Source organism: Pagrus pagrus (genome assembly GCF_965226575.1).
Source record: "Pagrus pagrus genome assembly, chromosome: 9".
NCBI classification, from domain to species: Eukaryota; Metazoa; Chordata; class Actinopteri; order Spariformes; family Sparidae; genus Pagrus; species Pagrus pagrus.
The window spans coordinates 27,445,010-27,472,196 of record NC_140193.1 but is presented as its reverse complement, the minus strand read 5'-3'; the positions used below and the strand labels follow the sequence as shown (position 1 = coordinate 27,472,196).

At 40.4% G+C, this 27,187-nt stretch overlaps 1 protein-coding gene across 3 annotated transcripts in view; it reads left to right on the top strand.

Annotated features, from left to right (window-relative positions):
* Positions 1-27,187, top strand: part of man1a2 (mannosidase, alpha, class 1A, member 2) — a 141,108-nt gene that overhangs the window by 63,797 nt on the left and 50,124 nt on the right. For all 3 annotated transcript variants that reach the window (XM_084361748.1, XM_084361749.1, XM_084361750.1), the window contains exons 5-6: positions 10,230-10,348; positions 22,447-22,527. In XM_084361748.1, coding sequence (XP_084217874.1) covers positions 10,230-10,348; positions 22,447-22,527 — 200 coding nt within the window. The remainder of the gene's footprint in view (positions 1-10,229; positions 10,349-22,446; positions 22,528-27,187) is intronic.

Here is a 27,187-nt window from a genome sequence, read left to right as displayed (position 1 = left end):
CCTTACAGTGTTTTTAGTTAACTTTTTAACATGTATCCCTGAAAGAGAGTGTTGCCTTGAAGAGATAAACGATTCCCAGTTTTTGCCAGTGATGCTATAACGTGGTTTCTGGATGTTGCCACGTAGAACAGTGTTAACAAAAATTCCGATATTGGTATATTGGCTGATAAACACACAATTTTTTTGCATTGATCCTTCCTTGAAGTGTGGTTATCAAACACTTACTGTAGCAGTGTGACAAAGATATCTGATGGAGGTAGAATATTTTACAGATTTATAATATTTATTGTCTAAAATGACATCAGTTCACTGAAACTGTAAACTTGACTGGAAATGTAAGAATTTTAAATCACCCAAGGTATGTTTTTCTGTAAAAACAAAAAAGTTTTCTCTGACTGGCAGATATCGGACAACATATAGGCCCATGCTGGTTTATCTGCTAATATTGGGTGATAATATCAGACAAACAATAAATTGATCAGGCTCTAGTTTTCACCGAGATGAATTATGCCAAAGCTGAAATATGCGCTCATTGACTCATAGTGTTACTAACTAACCATTTGAGCAGGGAGACTAAATCACAGAAGCTTACAGAGCCATCAGGTTTACTACAGTTATGTATGCAAGGTAGACTTGGCAGTGAATAACATTATGTATCGCTGTAGAAGTATTGTATGCCAACTATAGGGATTTACCAACAGTCCATGCTGTCTGTGGATTCATGCTGTGTGATTCAGTCTAATCTCAGCTCGAAGCTCTGGCATTTAGTTGGACATATTGTACCATATATAATGTAGGTCTACCAAATGTGCAGTGACATTCAGAACTCAGTTGAGGTAATCACTTGATGCTTCAATTCGTTAGTCAAAATGTTTCTATTTTGCATTTGTTTCGAATGTAATACTATTTTTTCAATTTCAGTTTATTTTGTTTGTCCCCCTTTTGCCTTAATAACAACATGCACTCAAGCTGTATGGACTCAGTTTGTGTAAAACCTACCAACTCATGTTATTCCAGCATGATTTGACACTATTTCAAAGAGCTACTTGTGATGTCACAGATCGTTGGCTTTCTCAGTTTTCCAGTGCCCCCATACATGTTCAGTGTAGTTGAGGTCAGGTGACTGTGGAGGAGAGTCCATGACAGTCCGACTCCTTAGTCTTCTTTGGTCTTCAAGTAGTTGTGTCAAAGCTTTGAATCTTTCATCACCATTTTTCACTGTGGGTTTGAAACACTGTGGTGTCATTCTCTCTCCTGTCAGTCTCCTTACGTACACCCTTCCTTTACTGGCACTAATGTATCACTTGGATTCATCAGTAAATAGACTATGAAATTCTATTTCTTATCCCACCTCAAGTGTTTGTCCTTGTTTCAACCCTAAAAAGTGGTTACTGGTCCTTTAGATAAGACGACCTTCTTTTGACAGTACTTTTGCTGATTGGAGTCTCTCATTCCTTATTTTGCGAATTCAGTATCTGTGATGAAGTTGCTTACTATCTCTCAGGGAACTGATGTTGATGTATTGATCTTCTGATGGTGTGCTCCCTTTGAGTCTGTCTGATTGGTCTTTGGATGCAGTTGATCCAGTTTCTGAATATCCAGTTTTCAGAGCTACAGTACATGCACATGCTCTTAGAAACCTTGGTAGACATGATTTGAGTCTCTCCTCACTTAGAATAACAAATTGATTCTGACACTTTCATTTACTTTTTGAATCCTAAAACTTTTTGAATATTCCCAGGTTTATGTGACAATGTTAGAGATTTTCAATGTGGTGTCAGCCTTTTGGAGCCCACTGTATTTTCTTTACACTTAGCTTTAACAGAGGTGACACATGTCACAGTTTGCTGAGAAATTATGTATCTCCATTTCTTGGTAAGAACAGAGAGAACAGCGTGCCATAAAATGACTCCACAGTAAAACCAGTCCAGACTGAGGCCGTTTGGCACCCGGCCTGGAGACAGGCATTCGGTCAGGGGCTTAGGCAGGCAGTTCATGTTGAGCGAAAGGCCCAGTCTGACCAGTCACCCTCTGAGGCAGAAAACCGAACATAGCAGATGTTTCAGTCTGGTGCCAAATAAGTTGGTAACCAGTTCTCCACAGCCAGCTAGACTGGTCTAAATTAGCCTGGAGTTGGCTTCGTTTTATTGCCGCTGGGCTCATTACAAAACCGTCTGAAATGCCACGGTGGACCTGGGGCAACAGTGAAGGTAGAGATGCGGTTAAAGCTTGCAATACAGTTTGCATCAAATTGTGTAGCAGGCTGTGAGTGTAAATGGAAGCTAAAAGGTTGGTGCTGAATGCAAAAGAACAATTTAGTAATTTTAACTTTTTCAATAAAGGATGATGTAATAATAATAATCAATCTTTGTGATTTTGAGAGCAAAGTTGTTTATATTGGAGCCCAACTGATATATCCAATGGTTGGTATTGTCAGCTGACTTTGTTTTCTTAAACAGTGGTATATGATCATTAAAAAGGGCCACTTCACTGTAATTGTAAGTGTATTTTCTCACTTACCTCTGCTCAGCCTTACGATGCAGTTGTGTTGGACGTTACAGTGAGGGAATGTAGGCAGAGGGAAGAAAAGCGGTTGTGGAAAGACCGTGAGTGAGGTTGTAAGGTTGGTAAGGATGTTAATGGTTTATCATTAATCGACTAATCTCTTTTAAGAATTTAACAGATTAAAAATGTCTTTATTGACAATCAGAGGCAGGTACAAATACAATAAAAAATGTTTTATATTTAAAATAAGTAACTTTATGTTTACTTTATCTGTTCTTAATCTCCTAATGTAGCCAACTCTGATTTTTACATCAAACATAGATCATTTCATTGGTAAAAACAGTTTGCTAAAGGAAAAATGTCCAACACATTTCATATATTATCAATAATTAATGGATAATCGATTGTTATGGCAGCCAACTATTGATAAAGAAATTACTTAAAATTTGCATCCCTAGTTGAGGGCATCAGAAGGAGCTCAACAGTTAAGACTACAGACGAAGTAGGATGGAGGAGAAGGGCGAAAGCAAAAGTCAGAAAGGACACTAGCAAGATTTAAAGTGAAAACAAGAGGGAGTCCTAGTAATGCATCAACTCTGGAGCTCAAGTAAAACCTTCACTTTTAGTTTGGCATTTGAATCTGCTGGACTGAGGGTGTAGTCATCTGACCCTCCACCTCCCACACATATACCCACACACACACACACACACACACACACACACACACACACACACACACACACACACACCTATCAACTTTATTACCTTAGCTCTCCATCATCTTCCACTCTCCCAGAGCTGACAGTTTACAAGACAGAGAGAATGCAGACTGAATAATGACATCACGTTTTCCTGCCTCGTGTGAATTCATACCGGAGAGCTCAGAAACCTGCCGACTAATGAAACTGGTACAGCGACCCAGACCGGGAGCGTGGATTTTTGAGAGAGAAAGATAGTGGATGAGGCGAGGGAGAGAGGGGAGTGTGAGATTGTAATAGATGGAGAGTAGGAAGTTGGAGAGTTTGAGAGAGTTCATGAGAAGGTGTGTGGTGTAAATTAAATCACAGGAAAAAGGGGCGTACATGTGTCTATGTTCAGAGAGTGACAGAGTTAGATTAAGTGTGTTTAAGCTTCCAGTGGAGAGTGACTGTGTATGCATGAGGCTATGGCGATAATTCCCCAAATAAATAAACATCATCCTGGCCAATTTGTCTCAGATAAGCAGTGCCTGGCAACCCTAGATCCACCTTTTGGAAGAGCCAATTCAGTTTCATTTGATGCTGTTGGCGAGGTATGAAAGGCTGCACAGCACTCAGATACACAGAGGATGGTGCAGACTGACAGCAACAGACAGTGCTGTGTCAACAAGAAAGATAGTGAAACAATACCAGCCCGGATATGAGGACTGACGACAGGTAAAAGCAGGGTCGAGCCAGATTAACAAGGAAAAAGGGGGATTTAGCAGGAGAATGCTCAAGGAAAGTGGATTGGTGACAGAAATGCATCAACTGAAGGGTGAAAGGAGATTTCGTGCATCAGGGTTGAATGTAGTGATCAGGGAAAGATTAGAAAAAACACAGCAAGACGGTGATGAATGAAAACAAACAGATGGTTGGGTAGAAGAAGGAGGGGCAGATGAAAAGACGGAGCATGTGATGGAGCAGAAAGGAAATGGAGAGGGGAGACTGCTCAGGTGTGACCACAAGGTTATATCCAAACATGAAAGTGAGCAGAACTTTTCAAGGTTGTGAAAACACACCACACATACGAGCCAGAGAAACATAAATACACTGCTAATTTACATTCTAGTTTGGTTTGTAGTTTACGATGATGTAAGAAATTGGGAGGGGTGATACATATGATTAATGAAAACCAAGTGACAGTGAATAAGTTGTTACAGATAAATAAGACAAATAGAAAAAGGAGCTAAACCACAATCATAAAGTATTTAAGAACATTGCATAACTTTAGTATTACATTAAATATAATATCAGACCACCTGTGAATTGGGTTTAAGTAAGATTTGAATTGTGACATTTGAAGACCTCCCCTTAGGGTCTCAGGATTTGTGATGGGCATTTTGTTTTACAGGTTTTTGAGGTTCCATTGTTGAATTCCATCATTGCACACCAATAATAGTAAAGCAAATTGCAGTCACGTCTTGGTATGACTGTTAGACATAATATTGGACATAAAGAAAATGAAACCAGATTAGCTAAATGTATTTGATATCTTACCATTCAGTAAACAGAACATGTCTCTAAATTTCACACATTACAGATTTTAATAAATCATCTAACGTAGTAAATGGAAGTAGTAAATACAAGACATTTTAACACAGCTACAAAGCTTTATTGTGGATTCAACTGAACAACTTGTAATGCAAAGCGCAGTGGCATTGTTACTATAAAGTTTATATTAGCTCAACAAAAATAAATGCTAGTCTGAGACCATGCTGTGAAGATGATATACTGTATGTCCTATTTCATATTTATACTTGTTTATATCTGCACACTCTTAAAAAGTGTTTCATGTGGACATTTGAAAATCATACATACATATATACATATTATACAAAGTTGTTTAGTAGTAGTATTGTGAGGTTTGTGTTGGTGGCCTGATTAGTTGAAAGACTAAAATAATAGTTGCTGCTGTTGACCTCAGCCACATCATGTAACCACATGTATGTAAATGATGAGCAATAAAGTAATTACTTGGTACTGCTATAGTATACTGTATGCAGTCACAAAATAAATGTACTGTTGCTATCACGAGGCAAAGTCCCTTCCAGTGAAGAAGCTCCACCTTATTTCAGAAAAAAATGCATGTAGTATTTAATAATGTGAGACAAATAGTGTTTTGATCCTGTTTGAATTGAGCCATGAATTCCACATTCAAGGTTTTGACAATTTAAAAGAAAGTTTTTAGACTCAAGAAAGTTGCAATTTGTAATAATACTAGTCAAGTATGACTGTGAACATACGTAATTAGAAAACAATAGCAAAATTATCTTTTACATTGACAAATGGCATATGTGTAATTCATGGCACAATTCAAACAGGATCAAAAATGTATCCGTCTCTCACATTAACCAACATACACATTTTTCCTGAAGTAATGTCTCTTGGGGACTCCAGAAGGGGAAGGACTTCAGCTCTCTATACATATGCTGTAATTAAAGGAGAACTTAACGCCATATTGTGCATGAGAGTATTTGTGATGTTTTTAGCGATAACAAGAGAGAACAGAGCAAGGTTGTGTCCAGTGTTTTTGTCTATAGTGTCAGTTTTACTCTGAGGCTGTCTGCTGGCAAAAATTTAATAATAAAGTGATGAGAAGGGTGTCTAAAACAATTAGGACAACACCTTTTGGAAAAGAAAACATGACCGAATTACATAGTCATTTTCTTCACAGCAGTGACGGTGGTGTGTCACTGTTGTGAACACACGGAGCACTGCATCCACGAGCTGTTACACAAAACCTTGACATCAAAGCAATATTCTCTGGCTTAAGAACTTTGACATGCCTCTATCTTTGCCTCAATGGTGTCACTTTGCTATGAGTGCCTAAAGCATACCTGTAGGTGATGAAAGTGACAGAAGGGAGGGGGGTGGGGTTGTGCCGTGCAGCAGAGGGGCTCTGCTCCACCAACAGTCGGGCCAATCTGTCAAGATCCGGCAGGCGGCCAGGGCATCTTGCTATCAGCCCTGCCGGCCTGACTGCAGTGTATTTTTAGAGTGATTTAGAGGTCCCTGTCTATAATGATAATAACACCGCAGCTCCTGCATGAAGTCAGAAGCTCTCCTTTTGAATTGAGTCATAGATAAGGAGGGACAGCGGCAGGCTCAGGAATTCTAGCAGCACACGCTGTGGCTGATATGAAATGAGGAAGAGCGTAAAGGGCAGTGCCACTGACTTAAACCACTGAAATATGTTGTCCATCGAACTGAACCAAACACAGCCAGCTGTAGTAGATGAAGATCAAGATGATCTGATGAGATCATGGAGCACTTTGTTGCATTGTTTTATATATTAATATTGAGACTGTTGTAACTCCTTAAAGCTTCAAAGATTGTTGTTGGTTTTGTTGTAAGTAAAGACGGATACGTTGACATAAAATGATTTTTATTAAAAAGGGGAAACATGTCTACCCAACAGCTGTTTGTCTACATCACGGCTGGGCAATATGTGATTTACTGTTTTGGTGATATGAGACTATATATCATCTTAGATTTTGGATATCGTTAAATCATGATAAGGCATGTGTGTTGTCTTGTCCTCGTTTTAAAGGCTGCATTAATACAGTAAGTGAGGTTATTTTGTGAACTCAGCAGACTGTTCTACTCTACATATACTTTTCTTTACCCACTATGTCATTATATCAACATTACTGATGAGATGATTTATCAAAAAATCTCATTGTGTTAATATTTTGTAAAAGCATCAACAGTCATCCCTACAACAATGATATCAAGGTATTTGGTCAAAAATATTGTGATGTTTGATTTTGTTGTCCTAGCATATATGAAGTGTTTTTGAGGAGGTTTCAATTTCAGAAATCATTTTAAGGCGATACTGCTGAGCACTAGTCTACACTTTAAATGTTGTGCTAATGCTGTATTAGCATTATAACAACAAGGTATTACTTTTTTTTTAGCAAACTTTCATCTGATGTCAAAGTAGAATTAATGCATGATTTATTATTTGACATAATTTATCAATAGTAAAACCTTTGCCTGAAATCAGAGTTCTGTGGGGTGTTTTTGGTCATCTTGATGGATATGAACCCATTCACACGAACATACAGTACTACCTTGGAGCCCATCTTTTTGTAATCTTTGTACATTTATCAGACAAAGTGCTTGCACCATCATGAATATGAACATGCTGTTAGTAATGAAGTGTAGCTGGTTGGTGTAGTACAATTGATCATTCACAGAGCTGTTGGTCAGAAGTGATTGTCACTACATTTGCTGTAATGAGTAACTCTCCTTAATCATGTGCTCATTAGCATAACTTTGAAATTTACGCTGGTTACTATATGATGACATGATTGTCTGCCATGGCAGTGAAATATATCCATCACTAGCAAGAGAAAGGACAATAATGATAATTTGTCCAAAGTAATACATTTGATAAATCTGTTAAAGCAGCGAAATGCGATGATTCATATTCACTGTATTCAGTTAACCAGCTGCTGGGCGGCACCAGAGATGTTAGAGGAGACAAACCACTTAAAGCATTTTAAACAGAAAAATTTGTAACACCGGAGATAAGTTGTATGACACATATCGGGCCAATTACCCCTAAAAGCCAATTGTCTGCTTTATCACAGCCAAACCGGGAAACATATCAGCCAATCGTGTTCTTGCAATGACACAAGTGCACATTTGAGATGTCAGTTTCAATCAATTTGGTGCAGAGAAAGGGGAAATTATTGAAAGATTAGGCGTTAAACTTGCCTTTGTTCAAGTGCTCTGACAGGATGAGCTGACAGCGTCACAGCACAGTAAAAGGAATTGGTGTTTTGAGAATGTGCATGTGTGTGGTAGTATAAACTGTGGGGGAAACCTGTTTTAAACCTTATTTTGAAGAGAAGTCACTGAACGTTTTAAGCAATTTTGAGCAATTTTGAGAGCTCAGTCGTGATTGTTTTCATGCAGTTTTTATATCGCAGTGACTACTGACAATGAAGTTGTGGCTCTCTTCCCACTCATTTAGTTGGGGCCTGGTCTTGTTAGCCCATAACTGCATGGGGTAATTGCCAAGATGGCTGCCAAGTGTTAAAAGTTACCTAAAAGGACTTTGGCATCACAATAACTAACAAGCATAGGGAATGTGATTGTGACAATACCGTCAGAGCATGTAAAATATAAAAAGCACATTACTGGCTGTTCATTATTAGGAGTCCCAAAGCTGGAGTTGGAGAGTTGCTGACCTCAGCTGTTGTAATATTACACTGATGAAGAGTATTAAGGGTGAAAATACAGCAATGAGTAGAACCAATGATGACTGACGAGTTGCAACTTTCCTATAAGAGGCAACAAGAAACATTTTATTTCTGTGGTAATCAAAAAAACTATAATGTATCTGCATGGGTAATGGGATGTTTGATCATTGACTTGTACGTTTTCAAATTTTCTGGCTATCAAAACTGTCCTGAACTTCATTTGTAGTGCTTCTCTACCTGATTGACAGAAAAGTGTTATACATATCACAACACTATTTAAGCCGGGATGTCCATGATATTCAAGCAGATGCAGGTTGATGGATAGTTGTCATACATCTTCGAATGGCTGTTCAAATATCGATTCTAACCTTGATCCATGAGTTGACTGAGCATACAATCTGTATGAAGCTTTACATTCAAACAGCTGCATAAAGATTAACGTCTGGAAGGCACTGAACAGCCTTCAAGGACAACTAAGCAATAGCTGCATACCCATTTTTCTGAACTTTGCTTTGTATAGCTGCTTCTTGATCTTCCAGACGCTGTTCAAACCCAGAAGTATTGACTTTGAGATGTGAAGGAGTAACTCAACATCAGTACATGTGTTGCATATTGATCATATGATAATAGTCAAGTTTTTTAAAAATGTTTTAATGGTAAGTCGGTATTTTTCTGTACATTTGCTTCTCTGAGCTGTCTTCGTGTTTTTTTCTTGCATTTTAATCAATATCTCCATCCTTTAAGGAAAGAGAGAGCTTTTGTATTGCCTGGTCAATGACTACAATACAGTTGACAGTACTGTTGGAAGTCTTCCTTATATTTCTTTAGCGTCTTTGTCTCTCTGCTAACTCGGTTCTTTTCTCTCAATTCACATTTCTTTTGTTTTTGTCCTCCCTCTTGTTTGCCCTCTGTCTACAACTTCCTTTTGTTCTCTGCAACTTTCATATTTCCCTTTTTCTCATTTTTACTTTCATGTATCAATATTTCTCTCTGGTTCTCGCCACAAACTTCACTGGTCTCTTCGTGCACCAGCTCTGCGCTGGCCCTCAGGGACGCTGAGAGCAGTGGATGAAAGGTTGGGAGGAGGAGAGGAGTGATTTTCTGGTCAGCTGTAATGTAATGAAGCATCTGAACACACCAGTGTGTCTTCTTCCTCCTTTGTGCAGCCAGGTTGCAACAGAAGAAAGAATATACAAGAGAATATTTGTAGTGGAAGAATCAAGAAATGAAAGAGAATGAGTGTGTAAGAAGGAACAAAGATGACTGGTACAGAAGGGACTGAACAAACTAATTCACAGTATGTGCTCAAGTGGTCACCTCGTGTCATTGGCCTTATGATGGTTGGTGGATAATATTGCACTGATTTCGCTGCTCAGAGGCTTATATATAGCTTCACCGCAAGTCAAACTCATCTAAGTCATCTTTGCATTGATTTAACCAATCAACTGATTCAGTTAGTGACTGTCTTCTCACAGCAACAAGGTACAGCTATTTCTATACGGAGTGCTCCTTTTCTTTCTGTGTTTGCATGAGTGTGTCTCTGATGGTTTTAAGTTTTAATGACATATATTAAAATTCATCTGAGCATTTCCTAATATTTCAATGCAGTAAATGTCTTAGTTTCTCCTTCATAAATTAGGCCCATTGTGGTTCTGATTAGTTTTCCACTCATAAATCCCAGAGGTGCAGGCTTTTTTATTAAGCAAATTGGTTAGTGCGTGACTGGACAAATGAATCTCATTTTCGTATTTGTTTTACCATGTGTCTTACACAGGCAACTCCCAACTAGGGGCGACCATTGTGGATGCGTTAGACACCCTCTACATCATGGGTCTGCACGAGGAGTTCAAGGACGGCCAGGAGTGGATCGAACAGAATCTGGACTTCGGTGTGGTGTGTACAGTACCTACCTTCACTTTACACACATTAACATGTATGAAACAATATCTGGAAAATAACAACATGCTCAGGAGTTCTGTAGATTTGATTATCTAAATACTGTATCTCAGTCTAACTGGAGTGCCAGTGTTGCTGATGGGCTGATTGAACCTCGCTATGGTGCACACTTAGACTAAAGACCTCAGGTATCAAAACTCCTAAATGCTTATCAAGGTCAATTGCAAAATGCTTAATTTTGACAACCACTTTGATCGCCTGCCCTCTCCAACGAGAGCCATAACTGGTAAATCAGCACTGAGCACTCAATGAGAGAGAAATAATCATGCAACAGAAACTAAGAGTTTGTGCAATTTAAATTCAGTTCATGCAGTTTTCTTGACATGGTTTTAAACTTGCCATCGGTATCATTGAACCATAGATGCTATGCAGGTGTCTATTTTACATTTCCCCCTCCATCTCCCACTCTTCTGCTAACAGCCTCCCCTTTCAATCTCTTATGTCCATCAGAACTGCAGCTCTCCTCATTTATTTCTCTGTTTCAGTGGTCCTCTCCCACCAGCTTCCCTCTCCTCTATTCCGCCTGTCAATCACCTCCGTCCACCCTTTTTCCCTTCTGTTATTTTTTTTGTTCCTTGCATTTTGCCGCACCTTTTTATTATCAGACCCACCTGAGCCACCAATTCCAACTGTCTTTCCCCAGAATTGCTTCAGATTTTTGCCTACAAAGTGATGTTTTAATTGTCAACCTTAATGCATACACTGGCTTGCCTCAACTTTCTGCTCCCTGTATGGGCCTGCTTCTATTGACTTTCTTCGTCAGCATATGTTTTATAGATATATTTTATATGTTTACACACCTTGTGTTTTGGATTTTTCCACCCACCGTTCTTTTTTCACAACAGCAGGTGAGCTGTGTGTGGAGGAAGCTTGTTGTTAATGATGCGGCCTGTTGAAAAATATCCAAACCGACTCGGAACCGAATTACATTGCAACAACCAGGGGCACATACAAGCTTTTACGAACAACGGCATAAGAAGGGCTCCATTAAATATCTCAAATCAGTGCGTTTACAGGAGGGATGTAGTACCAGAAAGCATGTTTCTTTTTCTCTCTCACTCTCACTCTTTCTTTCTCTGCATGAATGAATGTCAGCAGACAGGAAGTGTAGTGCGACGGCAGATTGTCCATTAGTTTATCGATTGCAGAATGTGTCTCTCTCTTGAACTGGTAAAAAATGCTAAAATATTTGGCCAAATATACTTGGGTGGCCCGCCCTAAGTTACAACCTTTGTTTAATTGCATTTAATAGTCACAATTGGTATCTGTCCCTCTATACATCATCTGACATGTCTATCACTTTTTTTGGTCCATCTTCCTAGTTCTTCATTTTTCCCTCATCCTTTCCTTTTTCCTCCATAATACTCATTCTTCTGCATTTCATTTATGGCCTAATGTCTTTTATTGCTCTTTGTCCACCCTTTCATCATTCTCCAGCCTGTTTTCTTCCTTCTGTCTACTTAACCAAATTATATCCTTTTTCACCATTTCTTTCTGTCCTGTCATTTCTTATTCCTTCTACCCACATTTATTCACAGTCCCTTGTCATTTACCAGTCCACCTGTCATAGCTCTCACATTCCCTTACATATCCCTTTTTCCTTTGTTCTGCTTGACCACTTATCAAAATCTTCCCCTTTCTCTTTGCTTTCCCATTATAACCAAGCTGTCATCCCTCGTTTGCTTCCCTTTTCTCAGATCTGTCTCCTCTAAATTTCCCTCACAATCATTATTCTGAACAAGCCTCCCCCGTGCTCTCTTTTTCTTTTCTTACTTTCTGCCTGTTCCAATGTCTAACACACTAGCTTGTTAGTCCCCCTACTGAGGCAATCACAGGGCAGCTAGCAGGTAGGCAGAGGGGATCTAACAGTCTGACACTTGGAGGGCTAATTAACCTCAGAATCACTGTGGTCAGGCAGTGGAAAGAGGGATACAGGGAGGACTTGGGGATGGAGAGAGAGAAAAAAACGTATGTTTAATGGAGAATGAGGGAGAGACGGAGGGTGAGTAGAGAACAGAGGAGACGGCAAGAGAAATGTGAAGGAAGAAGCATCTGGGATAGAGAGGGAAAGAGGGAGGGAGGATAAAAAGGAAGACTAGTGAAGATCAATCTCAGTTTGAGGAGGACAGGGTTTGGATGGACCAGAAAGGAATGCTCCAAACAGCACTGGTGTCTGAATTACACTATAAACCAATCAACCGCAGCATTAGAGCCACTGATAGGTGAGGTGAATAACATAATTATCTTGTTACAATCAAGTGTTCTGCTGGGAAAATCTTGGGTTTTTGCATTCTTATGTATGCCACTTGACACACACCGCCCACCCAGACGAATTGCACGCCCTGATGGCAATGACATTCCCCAATGACAGTGGCTCCTGCAGGAGGACAATGTGCCCTGCCACATTGCAAAAGCTGCTCAAGAATGGTCTGAAAAATGTGACAAGAACTACAAGTCCGTAACCTGGTCAGCAAATTCCCCAGATCCCAGTCCTACTGATCCGTGGGACGTGCTGGAACAAATCCTATGCATGCCCCGCCTCGAAACCCACAGGACTCAAACGATCTGCCGCCAAAGCCTTGTTGCCAGACACCACAGGACACCCCCAGAGGTCCTGTGTCCGTGCCTACTTACCATGCTTGGTTCACAACGGTGTTTGTCAGTGTGTGTGTCAGGTGGTATCTACATGAATATCAGGAATCAGGGTTTCCAAACAGAACATTTGATTGAAACAAGAAGGTCAATGTAATTTACTTCACGTCATTGGTTTTAATGTTGTAGCCTAGAGGTATGTTGTATAAAGTCGCCCAAAAACACACCTTTTTGGATTATTTCACCCGAGATTTTGTTTTCACAAAGCAGGTGTGTCGCGTTTGGAGGATGCTTGTTGTTAATGACGCAACCTATCTAAACTATTGAAACCATTGTGGTACTGGAAGACATCGCAGTCTGTGTATGTGTTGCTACAGTACAACTACTGGGTTGCTTGTTATAGTAGAGAACACTTCCATAGGGCTGTCAGGATATCAGATTTTCATTTGTCAATTATGGTAGCCAAAAGAATTCATGGAAATTATATTTTCACCATTATATATAGAAATTTTGGAAAGAAAAAAATGCTCTCAGTCAAATTCATCTTTACTTTGTTTATTGTGTATTTTGTCTGTTTTTTTATCAAATGATTAAATTCGTTATACCAGTGTAGGGAGCTGAAGAGCCTATATAACCATAGATGTCTGTCGGTTCCACATGATTTTGCACAGCAATAGTAAATCAATGAGTAGCAGCCACACATCAGATATATGACACACACCAGCTCTCAGGTAACTGTTACTGCAGCTGTTTCTTCTTTTTTTCATGTTGTACGGCAGTTGGCAACCAATAAGTCCCTGTGTCCACATAGTGTTTTTCAAATGTTCCCAATGAGGAACGAGCATCTGCGGCAGCGAATGTGCAGTGTCCAGCATCTTATTTCCAGGTTTTTTTGTGCGGCTGCTCCGAGTGCTTTGTGTTGAAGATCTCCAAACTTTTGGTTGTGACGTCTCCGTTGCTCTTTTTCCTTTTCCTGGCCCTGGTGATAATACTCAGTGTTTTTGTCTCCTCTGGATCATGTCATGCCCCCACATCCTCCTTGCTCCAATGTCCCGATGTCAGATAGTAGATTGCATAGTGGCAATATGAATCATACAGTGGGGGTTGTCAAGATATTGTTGTCATAGATACAAGATGCACATGCAGCGTTTTTTTCTCTCAGTGCCCCTGAGCACACAGTGCTTTTCTGCCTAAAAGTTACGCTGAATCTAAAAATGCATGTGTCATGTCCAGAGTTCAACGTAACATTTTTTCCCCACTGGCCAGCTTGGCCAGTAGATCAGAGTTTTACTGGCCCCTTGTATATTTTTTTTTAGCAGCCAAAAATGAAAATAACTCTTTTTTCCATAATGTTGGTGATTTATTATACATAATATATACAACAGTGACGTTGTTTTCCTTTAGTTATTGATATGTCATGTTGTTATATTACAGAAATATACAAATATAAAATCAGGCACATATCGGATCAGTAAATGAATGCGGTGTATGAATGTAGGTTTCTCCATATTTTGTGTAAAGTCAGATAGTATGGAATACACAGGGAGAAGAGAACACAATTTAGTTTATAGAAGACATGTTAAAACATACTATTTATATTATTTACAGTAAAATATGTTTTGACTTGCTAATGGTAATGACTCAGTATTACTATGGACAGTGTTGATAGGAAGTGCTTTTATTTTGAAGTAACCTGTTCAGTATAATGTCGCTAGCTTTAGTGATATTAAATACGAGACGTCGGGTGCAAAAGTCTGTTGGTTTATCTAGTTCTTTGTAAAACTGCAGCATATTTGCAAGTAAAATGTTCAGTTTGAATGACACCCGTTTGGTTATTATTCAAAGCTTCCACTACACAACACTCATTAGCCTTGAGTAACACTTTATCTTCACTTCACCTGGTTCACTGTCGCTGTGTGTGTCTCTTGTTTCATGGATGATGAAACGCCGACACAGAGAGCAGACGAGAGCACAGAAGCAGCGCAGTGCGAACAGAAATGTGTCTCAGCATAGTTTTTTTCTGTTCATTAGCCTATAGGCGCTGTGAAAAAATGCTTAGGCCATGCAGCCAAATTATAGGCTAATGATAAGGAAAACCCTGATCTTCTCATATGCACTCCTGGCCAGTTGCTAGCCAATCCACTTGCCCTGCGTAAGCTTTTAGTGGCCCTGGGCCATCGGGCCATGGGTTATGTCTGACTCTGATGTCTCTGTGTCGGAGAATAGGAAGTGTGATCCTTGACGCAAATGTTGTCAGCTGGGTGTGTTAAGAGGTTCTCTGTGGAGCTTTATATAGTTTTGAAATAATATCCATTATGTCTTGTATATCAGATTACATCAGTGTCATCAGGTTAGGGTTTTCCATATGGTTCTTCTGAAATCCTGATATGGAGGTCAGTAGCAGTAGAGTGGAAAATTAAAAGACGTACATTTGGGGACGATTCAGAAAAATCTGAAAATAAGATGTTTGTGGGATGGAACAGAGGAAAGTAGATTAGATGTTATAGGCAACTTTGGTCATTTTCTTATTGTGAAACCCTGCAAAATAGTTATGTAATGCATAAAGTAATAGGAATAAACACATTCACCTGACAATGGAATTGAATTTCCTGAATGGAATTCATTAAATAGTGTTCAAGTAAAAAATGTACGTTTCTCACACAGTGACGTCCAAACCCCTGCAGGAGCAGCCACTGTAACAAAACCTGGGTCTGCAACAAACAATATGAGATTCATGCCTTATGAAGAAGGTGTAGAATTATGAAATATATAACAAATGTAATAACAGTGACAGTAAAATGAGAAAAAATTGCAAATGTGTTTGAATTGAGTAATAATAATCAGAGGCAGGCGAGAAGTGGAGAAGCCCTTTAGTTACACAGGAGGGGAGTGGAGAGAAGAGATTAGAGGGTGGAGAGGGAGGAGGAGAGACGAGAGGATGAGGCTTGAAGCGCCTGTTAACGAGCAAGAGAAGGAGGGAGGTGTGTTGCCATGTTTTCATTAACAGCTTGGTTTGATGCTCTTATACCTGCATGCATTAGGCAAATGATTCAGGCATTAGCTTTCAGTTACTGTAACGTTCATGAAAGGTTAAGCTAGCTTAGGCTGAATCTGAACAATATATGACCACGGCATTACTCTGGCTTTTACTCAGGCCTTTAACAAAACAGGTAATTCCCTGGCTCATAGGGAGCAATACTTTTCAAGCCTGCAGTGGAATTGGCAGTATCATTGGCAGCAAGAGTGTTAATAAGCTTGGCCCTTATGAAATTCAAAGATTTGTTCAACCTAAAGGGTGCAGCCATACCCAGTCTCCCCAGTCAGGGCTCATAGGCAGAAATAAGGACACGGTCTGCATTTACATTTTGGAGATTAAGGACATCACTCTAAGTCAAGTTTAAAGGGGACCTATTACACTCATTTCCATCTCTATATTTTTATTCTGGGACACCACTAGAGTAGCTTTGCATGATTCACAGTTAGACAAATCCTTTATTTCTCCTTTACTGGCTCTTTACGCAGCCTCTCAGGTCATCCTCTGTATGTATCCACTTTAGCTCCTGTGTCTTTAGGGCCCCCCTCCCTAAAAGCCCACTTTCTTCTGATTAGACAAAGGTATGGAAGCCTGTCAAGAAGCAGCACCAAGCCCCCAGAAGGAGCTCCAGGCTTTGAAGCCAGTTTTCATAGTGGCCAAACCGTGTAATTACATCATCACGTGACCCACTGTGGCCCAGAAATACTTTTTTCCATAAGCTTAAATTGTGAAAGAAGCAGATGTAAAATGGTGGAAACATTTTTGAGCCTTCACAACCCCCACAAAGTGACTCGACAGTACTGTCATAATTTGAGCCATTTAGTCATAATGTGGAAAATCTAGAGCTGCACAATTAAATTATTTTAGATTCTTTAGCTAGGCGCTAAACTGGAAGTAAGCCTGCTCTGTTGGCAGAAGTCTATAGTGCTCATGCTCTATAGGCCGCACAACACCGAAGATCTGGATATTTTCATACCCGGGAAGCAAAGCGCAACTGAGCAGCTTTCAAAGGAATAAACGGGACTCCGCCTCCAAGGCTGTGTCCAGATATAATGTGACATCCTTGAGCAGCACCCACGGTACTCTCCTCAATTACTTAGATTTGTGAACACAGCAGTATTTTTCCAACAAAAACTGGTTGGAAAAGAAATGTGACCGTCATCATCTTAACAAGCCTAAAACTGAGTGAGTGCACTTGCAAAGTTGTTTATTATTTTGGGTGCAAACCTACTGTAAATACGTAGCTCAAAGTTGAACCAGACCATCACTCCCTGTTCACCTTTTGTTCCAACCTGTCCGGTTGCATGACCACTTTTCTGTTTTGACCCGACTGACTACCTTTTTAGTGTTGATGACTTGTTTCCACGTCCCAAATCTATTTCGGCGTAGCCACTGTTGCGAGACATTTCAGCTAGAGTAAAAAGTTGTAAAATCCTCTGTTTATTTGTATGAATGTGAGTCTTGCTAACATTTAATTACTCAATTTTATATAAATTCAATAAAGTGCATGTTGTCTCTGATGTGGTATTTGTGTTGCGTGTCAAATAGTTCTTGCTTAAAATCGTAGGCATATGCTCTTCACAAATGTATGCACATTTTCATTGAGTGTGTGTCACACCCTCCCTCCACCACCTCTCAATTCAGCCACCCACCTGCTAGCAACAGCTCCACCACTAATGAATGATTAAATAGCTGCCATGTCAGATTGAGCCAAGTCGTGAGTCATTGTTGGAGTCTCCAGTGTCCTGGTGGGGCCCCCGCACTGCAGCTTGCCCTCAGATGATGGATGTGTCGGCGTGAGGTCTGCATCCACCGCCACGCTCAAAGATCCACCAAATTAATGGACTCTGTTAACTGACGCTTTAATAACCCTGGTTAAATTGAGGATTTGATCAGAGACGATGCGGCAAAGATGGAGAGATAAATTAATGCTGGCTGTCAAGGAGTACGTTTCAGCCCAGTTTGACTAACAGGATTTAATAATAAAGGAGCAAGAGTTCCTTCTTCCAATTTCTTTATTGCAGTTTGTGTGGTGAAAATGTTGGCACATAAATGTTACATGTGGCACTTCTTCCTGACGTGAGGAAGGCAGGGATGTCTTCCACAGGGCAAAATGTTCTCATAAGTTTTAGAGTTATGCTGCTTACTTTTATGACATTTCTCAGCTTTTATAGTCCTACACGGTGAACGCTGTCATGTCAGGATTAGACGCCCCCTCTCCCATCCCTTATCTGTCACCTTATCCTTTTGCTTAAGGTGAAAGACATTTGACAGTGACTTCCCTGACTCTGTGTTTCTCTTACTTGTAGCCTGGAATGACAAGTCACTGCAGTATTAAATATTTCAGCTGAGGTGACTGGATGACATGTTTTTCTATTGTTTGCCTTTAGACTTCAAGGACCATCACCACATTTTCTCATGCTCAAGTGAAAGGTTTGAGTTGAACCTTGTGTTAGGCTTCATAGTTGAACTCACAGATGCACACCACACACTGTAAAAAAAATCATGTTATATGTATACAGCAACTTTGACTTATCGCTGCTTATTTCCGGCGATTTGACTAATTGATACGCTACGCTAAATGCACGTTTAGCTCCCCCTCTTATTAAGATGATACGCTTCAACTGATCAGCAAAAGTAGTAACTGCTCTAGGAGTTAGAGGATCAAGACTTAGAGCCACAGCTGACCAGACATTAACCAGAATATTCACCACGGAGTGGAATGTCACTTTTACAGCAGTGACAAGATCCAGTTAAATAAACAATAATCTATGACAGGAAACGGCACGAATAGAAATGGCTCATAAGATGGGTTGACAGATCTCTGTTTGTGCTGTTGTTTGGTGGATATTAATAGAGAAAGTATAAAAGGTTGGAAAGCGGAGGTAAGTCTATCATTAAAAGCTATATCGTATGATAGAAGATAAGAGCAAGAACTGACTGCTGTCCTGTTTCATAGTTTCAGAGCAAAACAAGTCCTTTAAATCAAATCAAATCTTCTATTTTTGTGCTGCTCTTATGCGTTACTGCACAACCTATGTGATTCCTCTCCATCTTATCCTTGTCCACCACAGGCGTTTTTAAATCAGGGCTGTTTTATAGCACTCCTGCTCATTGGGGTCTGGCCTCTTAAACTACAATTGTAAATGGGTAGCTAGTGAGGCTGACTGACAGACAGGGAGTTGGATAGATGGATGCTGCCAAACAAAGTTGGCCTTGAGCTTTATGAAAGCTTGCCATCCCTTCATCACTCAGTTCAACAACACTTCCACTCAGGGCTGCATAAAACCCATAACTATAGCAGTCCCTGTTATTTTGTGGCATGCTGTAGCATCATTCTTGAGATTATTGGTTACTTAAAAAAACAAACAAGAAACAAACAAAAAAAACTTCAGTCCTCCAAAACACATGAACGATAACTGCCTGACTGCAACACTGACAACCCTGCATCTCCTGCTTTATAACTGAAAGGTTGGATAGTTCACTACATTCAACCAGTTCTCTGAGCTTTTTAGACCAATAAACACATAAAGAAGCAACAAACAGAAGATATCCCGTGCACTGCAGTGCTTCTCTTCTGGGTGCAGTAGATCAAAAGTGCACACCAGGATACGATTGACACTATTTTATTAACAATTACATTAAAACTAGAGGGAGTGAACTATGTGTTTCATGTGTAGCTTCTTCAGATGCGCTCCTTGCTTCATTGCTAACAGGTGTTTCTTTAAATAATCAGGTGCTGATCAGCGGAGAATCCAACAACATTCCCCACTAACATTCATCATTTCAAAATGACAAATGGAATGATGATTGATGATTATTTGCCCACTATAATATAGTGGGTATTTTTTACTGGGTTCATAATGTAGACAATATGATGGTACTTTTGCTAATGTGCTCCACTGTTTCAATTTTAAGAGAAAACTCGTTTGAAGTGGAGACATTTACAAGATAAATGCAAATGTATTTAACTGTATTGACCGTATAACAAATGCATGCAAAGTCAGTATGCAAACAAAAGACAGATAATAAAAGCAAAGGAGGGAAGCCCTTTAGGGAGAAAAGCAAGGGTGGTTGAGGTCTGCACTCTTTGACAAAGTGGAAAAATCTAAAGAAGGAAGTAATGTAGGTGGAGATGAAAGCCATCCCTCACCTCACTCCTTTTACAGTCGGTATTCAACGCTCTCTCCTTGCCGGCACAACTGCACATATGGGATCTGAGGGGGGACCCAGCTGCAAGTGACACTGGTAAATTGTCACACGTCATGACGGTGTGCAAAACCATTTTAACCCAAGGTCGATTGTAGGAGCCGCTTGCTTTTTTTTCTTCCTTTTGCTGACTCTAGAATGAAAGGCAGAAAAAGTAACCCGTTTGTAAAGATGCGGGTAGAGCAGTCCCCTTTGTTTCAGGAGGGAGTCGGACCTTTTTGCCCAAGATGCCAAAACCCAACTTTTACTACATATGGCTCGCGGACCATAAAGATAAGAGGATCGATGTGAATAGAGCTCAAATTTCCACACATGATCCACACCGCTCTCTGCCCAGACAAAATGCTGTTGTCCCCAGGAGATAAGAAAAACATTCTGGTGGAAATTATAGTCCCGTGGGAGGAGGGATGCCAAGAAGACTGGCAGTTCCCCATATAGATTTATTGCAAAGGCTTCCTAGCAACATAATATGAAGTGATGACAGCTATAGACGCTGTCAGATAGGGCAACAGGCAGAGATTGGACAGAGTAGGTTACTGAAGGATAGCTGGAAGCTGAGGGCAAATGTGATTTGGCCCCTACCGCTGATCCAAAACTGAAGAATGGTTACGGTTGAGGATCGAACCAATTTATGAACGCTGTCTGCAGAAACCTGTCCCTGAGACTACCTTTACCTCATCCGGTCACGGTGGAGCAATCAGTGTGTAACCCCCCACCATCATGATCATCTTTTATCCAACCTAGCAGACAGTTGAACATGTTTAAAATTCAGACATTGTTCCTGTTCTCCTCTGCTAGTTCTTTCTCTCTGTATCCCCTCTGGAGTGCATTTATTTTAAATGGAGGTAATTCAGGCTGCCCTTTAGAGAGGTGTGCAGGTAAAGTCCTCATCTCTTGTATGTTTTTATTTCCTCTGTGAAAATATCAGAACAAGGTCACATTGTAATTTGCAAGTAGCTCTCGGCATTTGAATGCACTGGGCTGCAAGGTGTTGTTGTCGTCATGTTGCCATGGCATCAAGGAATTTGTCAGTTATAGAGACTACTAATTTCACATGAACTACTTCACAGTGATAGACCGAAGTACTCCTCCGCACTCGAGACTGTTTTGGTCCCTGAGAAAGCTGCAGGACTAGCAGGAGGGTGATTTTTTTCCTTTGGGTAGACTCTGTCGAGATTTAGCCCCCATCAAGCCGTGCTTTGTAAAAAAGGAAATCAGGTTGAACACCAGCATACTCTCTCCCCTCCCTCATAGAACCGTAAGCTGCAGAATAATAGCAGTGACAGCTGTGGGCTTAATTAGTGTGAGAAATATGCATAAACCTTGTGTGGAGTGTTTATCCCCACATAGTTGACTTGTAGTAAATGAATGGCTTTAATTTCAACTTCTTTAGTTCTTTGGAGCTTTGAAGGTCTCCAGTGGCAATTTTGTGCAGTTCCACATCCATCTGTAGGCCCATTACAGAATTGTCGATCGACACCAGTGACAGTAACTGTCTGTTACAGAGCATTCATCCATTGGCCTACTCTGTCACATTTTCAGCTGCACAGTGATGGAGACCATGCCACAAGTGTATATCAGCATTAAAGTCCTGTCAGACAGTCATGTTGGCATGTGTTGCAGTCTGCTCTTGTGTCTTGTTTGGTATCCCCACTGGTCAGTGTGTGTACAGAAGAGGTGCTGATTTAAGGCACTTCCGATATGATAGATGAACCCTGTTGTTTGCCTGAACAGGTAGACCATTGTTCTTAAAGAGATCAGGAGGTATGGAGGGAGCATTAGATGTTGCTTGTAGTCGTCATCTTTATTTCATATTTAATGGAGAGACAGTCAAGATAAAAAATAAGCTGCAAAGGTGTGTGAATAGTTACCTCTGATTTAGCTTATTTCTTTGGGATAGCCTGTCTCTCCCTTCTATAAATGTGTGTTTCATACTTTGTTTGAAGGTTTTGCAAACCAGTTGATACAAACACTGTTGTAGAAAAAGAATGAAACACAATTTGTAGTGGTAGTATAGAAACCCCTTACAGAGCAGAAACTACACTCACTAAACAACTAACTAAAGATGACTGACAGTTACACAAATGAGATCAAAACTTCCCACGAATGAGAATGGTAGAAACCAGTCAACAGATTGTGAAGTCAAATAAATGGTTCATGATATCTAATGTTTGTTTTTTGTGCTCTCTTGTTTTCCCAGAATGCCGAGGTGTCTGTGTTTGAAGTCAACATTCGTTTCATAGGAGGACTGCTGGCTGCCTACTACCTCTCTGGACAGGAAGTAAGTGCTCACCTGAGATTGTGAATGAGAAGTGTCTGTAATTGGCAGAATCCTGATGAACCTCATTTATAAATACTGAACAGCCGAGAGAAGGGATGAGGGGTCGGATTGAGGAAGCACAGAGAGTGATTGCTTTTACCGCAAAACTATAGACCCATTGTGAAAGAAGCATCTGTAAAACGGTGGCTAAATCCTTTTGAGCGTCACAACCCACACGAAATGACTCTTTTCTGTCAGAATTTGAGCCATTCGCTCCAATAACATTCGTAAAGTCTAAAAGAGCCGCACGATTAAATTGTTTCATCACCCTTCAAGTTAGCCCGGCGCTAGACCGGAAGCTAGCCGGCTCGGTCTAGGACCCAGGTATTTTCACTGCCAGGAATCAAGCTTTTTGCCTTCAAAACACCACTGAGCAGCTTTCATAGGTATGAACAGGGCTCCACCTCCAACACTGTGTCCAGTAATAAAACGTCCTTGACTAGACCGCATCTCAAATTCCTTCTTTATTTACGTGCCACCACCGAATGTTGATAACGCGTCATCACTTTGCACGATGAAATTTTGCATGTTCACCAAGGTCTTGCTTTTAGATCAAAGCCGAGCTGAGGTGAGTAAAACCCAGGTTTACTGCAGAGTCAATTGACCCGGGTGTAATTGCCGAGTTTACTCATTCCCATTGCACACAAAAGCCTGATCTTAGTGGATTTAAGTGGGATTTTTGACCAGTGGAAAAGTGGTATTTGTGTTTTAATGACCTGAACAGTTTGGGTAGAAGACAGAAGGGGCACAAAAAGAATAGAAGCGTCTTTCTTCTACCTCTTTTCTTACCCTCTCCACTTCTCTCCACCTCCTCTCATCCATCCTGTCCTTGAATCCACTTGAATCCAGCCATGTATCTTTTTCCGTTCTATTTCCTTCTCCCTGTCCATCCCATCCACCCCAGCTTTCATACTCAGCCAAGCAGTGCTCTCACTGTAATGGGAACAAATACATTAAATATGTGTTCAGTTCAACGCCCACATCCACTGTGCTCTTTGTTATAATGTTTTTTTGCAAGTACTGGCCAACATATTGCTGAGGAAACCTTTTTTTTATAGCCAGACATTTTACTTAAAACCCTGTCTGAAAACGTCTGATCCATTTCCTATTTTTTGCTCCTTTATTCTTCGTACCACAGCTGTCAAAAATTCACCCGGAAACTACTGAAACAATACAGAGTTGTATCGGGTGAGCTGAAATGTGTGGGGGAGGAAGTAATATATTTGTAAGTAAGGTGTATTGAGGAGATAACATCTGTGATGAGTCTATAAAAACAAGTGTCCGTAAAAGTAGGAAAAAACATGCACATAACAAGCTAAATCAGTTAAAGATGATGTAATCGCCTCCAAAAAAAGTTTGACTTCCTCCCACGAATAACACCCCAACACTGGAAATATCTATCAGACTTTGCCTGACCACAGGGAACGAGGCAGCGATTGTGCGCTGGCTTTTTTAAACGGATGAACGAGGATTTCGTTAAATCACTCTGAATAGCATCAGCTAAAGTGCCTTCCAAGCAAAACTTAATGTCACTCTTATTCTACAACTCTTTTCCTCCTATCCCTCTTGCTTGATTCCACCTCCTCCCCAAAAATCAAACTCAGCCATTCATCAGAGCCCACTCGAGCGATAATAGAAGCAGTGGGTGGTGGGAAAGGAGGGAGATGGAGCATGAGAGGGCTCCGAGGAGAGACAGTGATGGAGGGAACAGAGGAGAGGGTGGAGGAACAACTGCGGCGGGACAGCGAGGATGAGTGGAGGGTGTGTGAAGGTGATGGGTACAGATAAAGAGATGGGAGTGGAGAATGAGGATGATGAATGGCCGAGGGGGGAGAAAAGCAAGTGAGAGCCATTCTTCACTCTCATTGGACATGTCCTTGAGCAAGGCACTTAACCCCTCAACTGCTCCTGTCAACCAGCAGCGGGATGAATGGTTGTTACTGGGCAGCTCCCCGGGGGAATTTGTGTGTAACTGCGTGAATGCGAGTACAGTGCCCACTCCCTGCAGAGATGGAGGTTATAAAGAAAGTAAAGAGAAGGAGAAACCATGTGAGAGACTGAAGGGTGAGGAAGTGAGGGGTGAGGGTGATGTTTTCAGAGTTGATCAGCGTCTTTCCCAGTTGGGTGTCGGCACGTTGTTGGAGATGAAGCCATGTTTGTCGGAGGCAGGGACTGAGTTGTAAAGGGAGGGTGAGGTATTGGTTTGAGGAAAGAGGGGAGGGAGTGGTAGGGAGAGACAAGAAGAGTAGAAGCAGGGCTAAATTAAGACTTTATAATTTAAGATGACTAAAAGAGAACAGGAGACGGGGAAGGAGATGAGACAGACAACTTGAAAAGGAAATAAACACTGAAAAGAGAAGCGAAGCAAGTTAAAAGAGGAAACAAGATTGAAAGATACAAACACATAATGAAACAGATGTGAATAGATGGGATGCTGGCTAAAAGTGGAAAGTGAACAATGACAGCCAACACAATAGAACAAAAAGTGAGCGAGCTAAAAAAAAAAAGCCTTGAGGGATTGTACTGTAGCCCCCAATAATATTAGAATTTCCTGAACATATAAAAACGCCCAAAGATACAAAGATGTTGCGCACTTGATTGAAAATGTCTTGAAACACAGTAATGTAATAACTTGACAAATAACGTAATGCCATTTTTATCGATAATGTAATTTGGATTTTAAATTGAATTTACACACTACAGCTTCATAATAATAATAATAATACTTCATTATACACTTTAGCTTCATAAACTGTCAACTGGCTGTGTCTCTAAGGATAGTGGGAGGCTGTTTCTACAGGGTGGTAGCCACACCTGCCAAAGCCTGTCACCTTTTGGTGCAGCCTAGATTTCAGGGCAGCCAAAAGGCCTTGGTCCATAGACCTCAGTGATCTCACCGTGAACAGGGGACACAACAGCTCAGATATACAAAGTGGGGCCACCCATGTAATGCTTTATAGGTGATTAAAAGGATTTTAAAATCATTGTCCGCTCTATGCGTAACCAATGATTGGCCAGCACTGGTGTAAACTGTGACAAACGTCTTGTGTTTGAAGTCTCGCGGTCAACAGGAGCCGAGAGATAGAGGAGCAGCTCAGGGTGGTGAACAGTGAATTACAGTAATGAGGTCTGACACAAACACATGAGTGATTTGTTTGAAGGATAAAGGAAGCTAGCTCTGATTTTGAGCCATGTTTCTTAGCATGAAGAAACTTGATTCGACCACTTCCTTTAAATGCAGCTCAAAATAGTCTGTTGATCAAAGAGAAGTCCAAGGTTTTTTAATATTTGCTGCTAAGCAACCAGTACATTGCTGTATTTTAGCAGAGATGCTCTCAGGGCCTATGATGACGACTTGTGTTTTGTAAGGATTAAGTTGGAGAACGTTATCTGATATCAGCTGTCAGGCTGTCTTGCAATGTTGGGAGTCAATTACGGTATTACATTATTGGTAATAATGTTAGTACTGTATCAGTCAGGGCATTTACATTATTGCTCATGTTGTTACATATTGGGTTTTATTACATTTTTTAGTGCTAATTGTATTACATTTTTCGGAAATCATAATATTATTTGGTGCTTCATGGATGGAAAGACTAATGAAGCCACTTTACATATCTGTTACTTCATCCCTCAGCCCAAACTATTAGATAATTAGGCATAACAACAGTGACTGGAGAATTCTCAAGTGATAGCTCTCAAATCTGAACTTTAATGAATTGAGTTATTTTCACCTGCTTCTGTAAAACTGCTGTTAGACCTCTCATCCACATTTTTCATTTACTTTAAATATTTAACTACTTTAAATAGCAATTGTTTTTCATTATCATCAAACAGTTTATCATAAAATGTGTTGATTAGTTGAACCAGAATAACAATCAGAGTAAGTAATTAATAGCCAGAATTCTGATTTGTTGTGCTGGAGAGGGCGTCTGTCTCCTATAGTGCATTAAAATGATCCTGGAGTGACCCACACCGGCTCCTCTTCCCAGAGTTAGTCTGCCAATTTCACTACTGGCCTCTTTATTCATACTTCTGTGCTCTCTCTGTGCTTAATTACCTTTTGAAATGGAATAAAATAAAGTTGAGTCACTAAATTGCCACAGTATTCTTCATCAAACATCAAAGTGAACTGGGAAATGGAAATTTTGAATGTAGGACCACTTTGGGTAAGTGTTATCAGATTTCCCTGTTGGTTCAGAGTTGAATAACAAAGACAAGCTCCTTATGGAGACTTAGATAAATATTGGAGGCTATGCAGCAGCAAAAAAAAAAATGTTTTAAATGCATTAAAAAGGTTGATGGGCTCCTGTCAGGTTAGGCTCAAATTTTCTCTTGAGGAAGAAAGCTACTGTAAATGACAAAACAATGGAAGCAATGGAAGATAAGTAGACAAGAAAGTTGAGTCAAAGTCAAGGACAACCTCACTGAATGAGAGTTAGAAGTCAGTGAATGTCTTTTGCTGTCTGTTGATGGTCATCAACACAGTGGAAATAGAGAAATAAGGAGAGATCAGTGAACACGACAGAGATGACTCAGGCAAACTGAATGAAAGAGAAACAGCAGGAGGAGAACGATTTAAGACCAAATACAAGGAGAAAGTACATACTGGTGCTTGCAG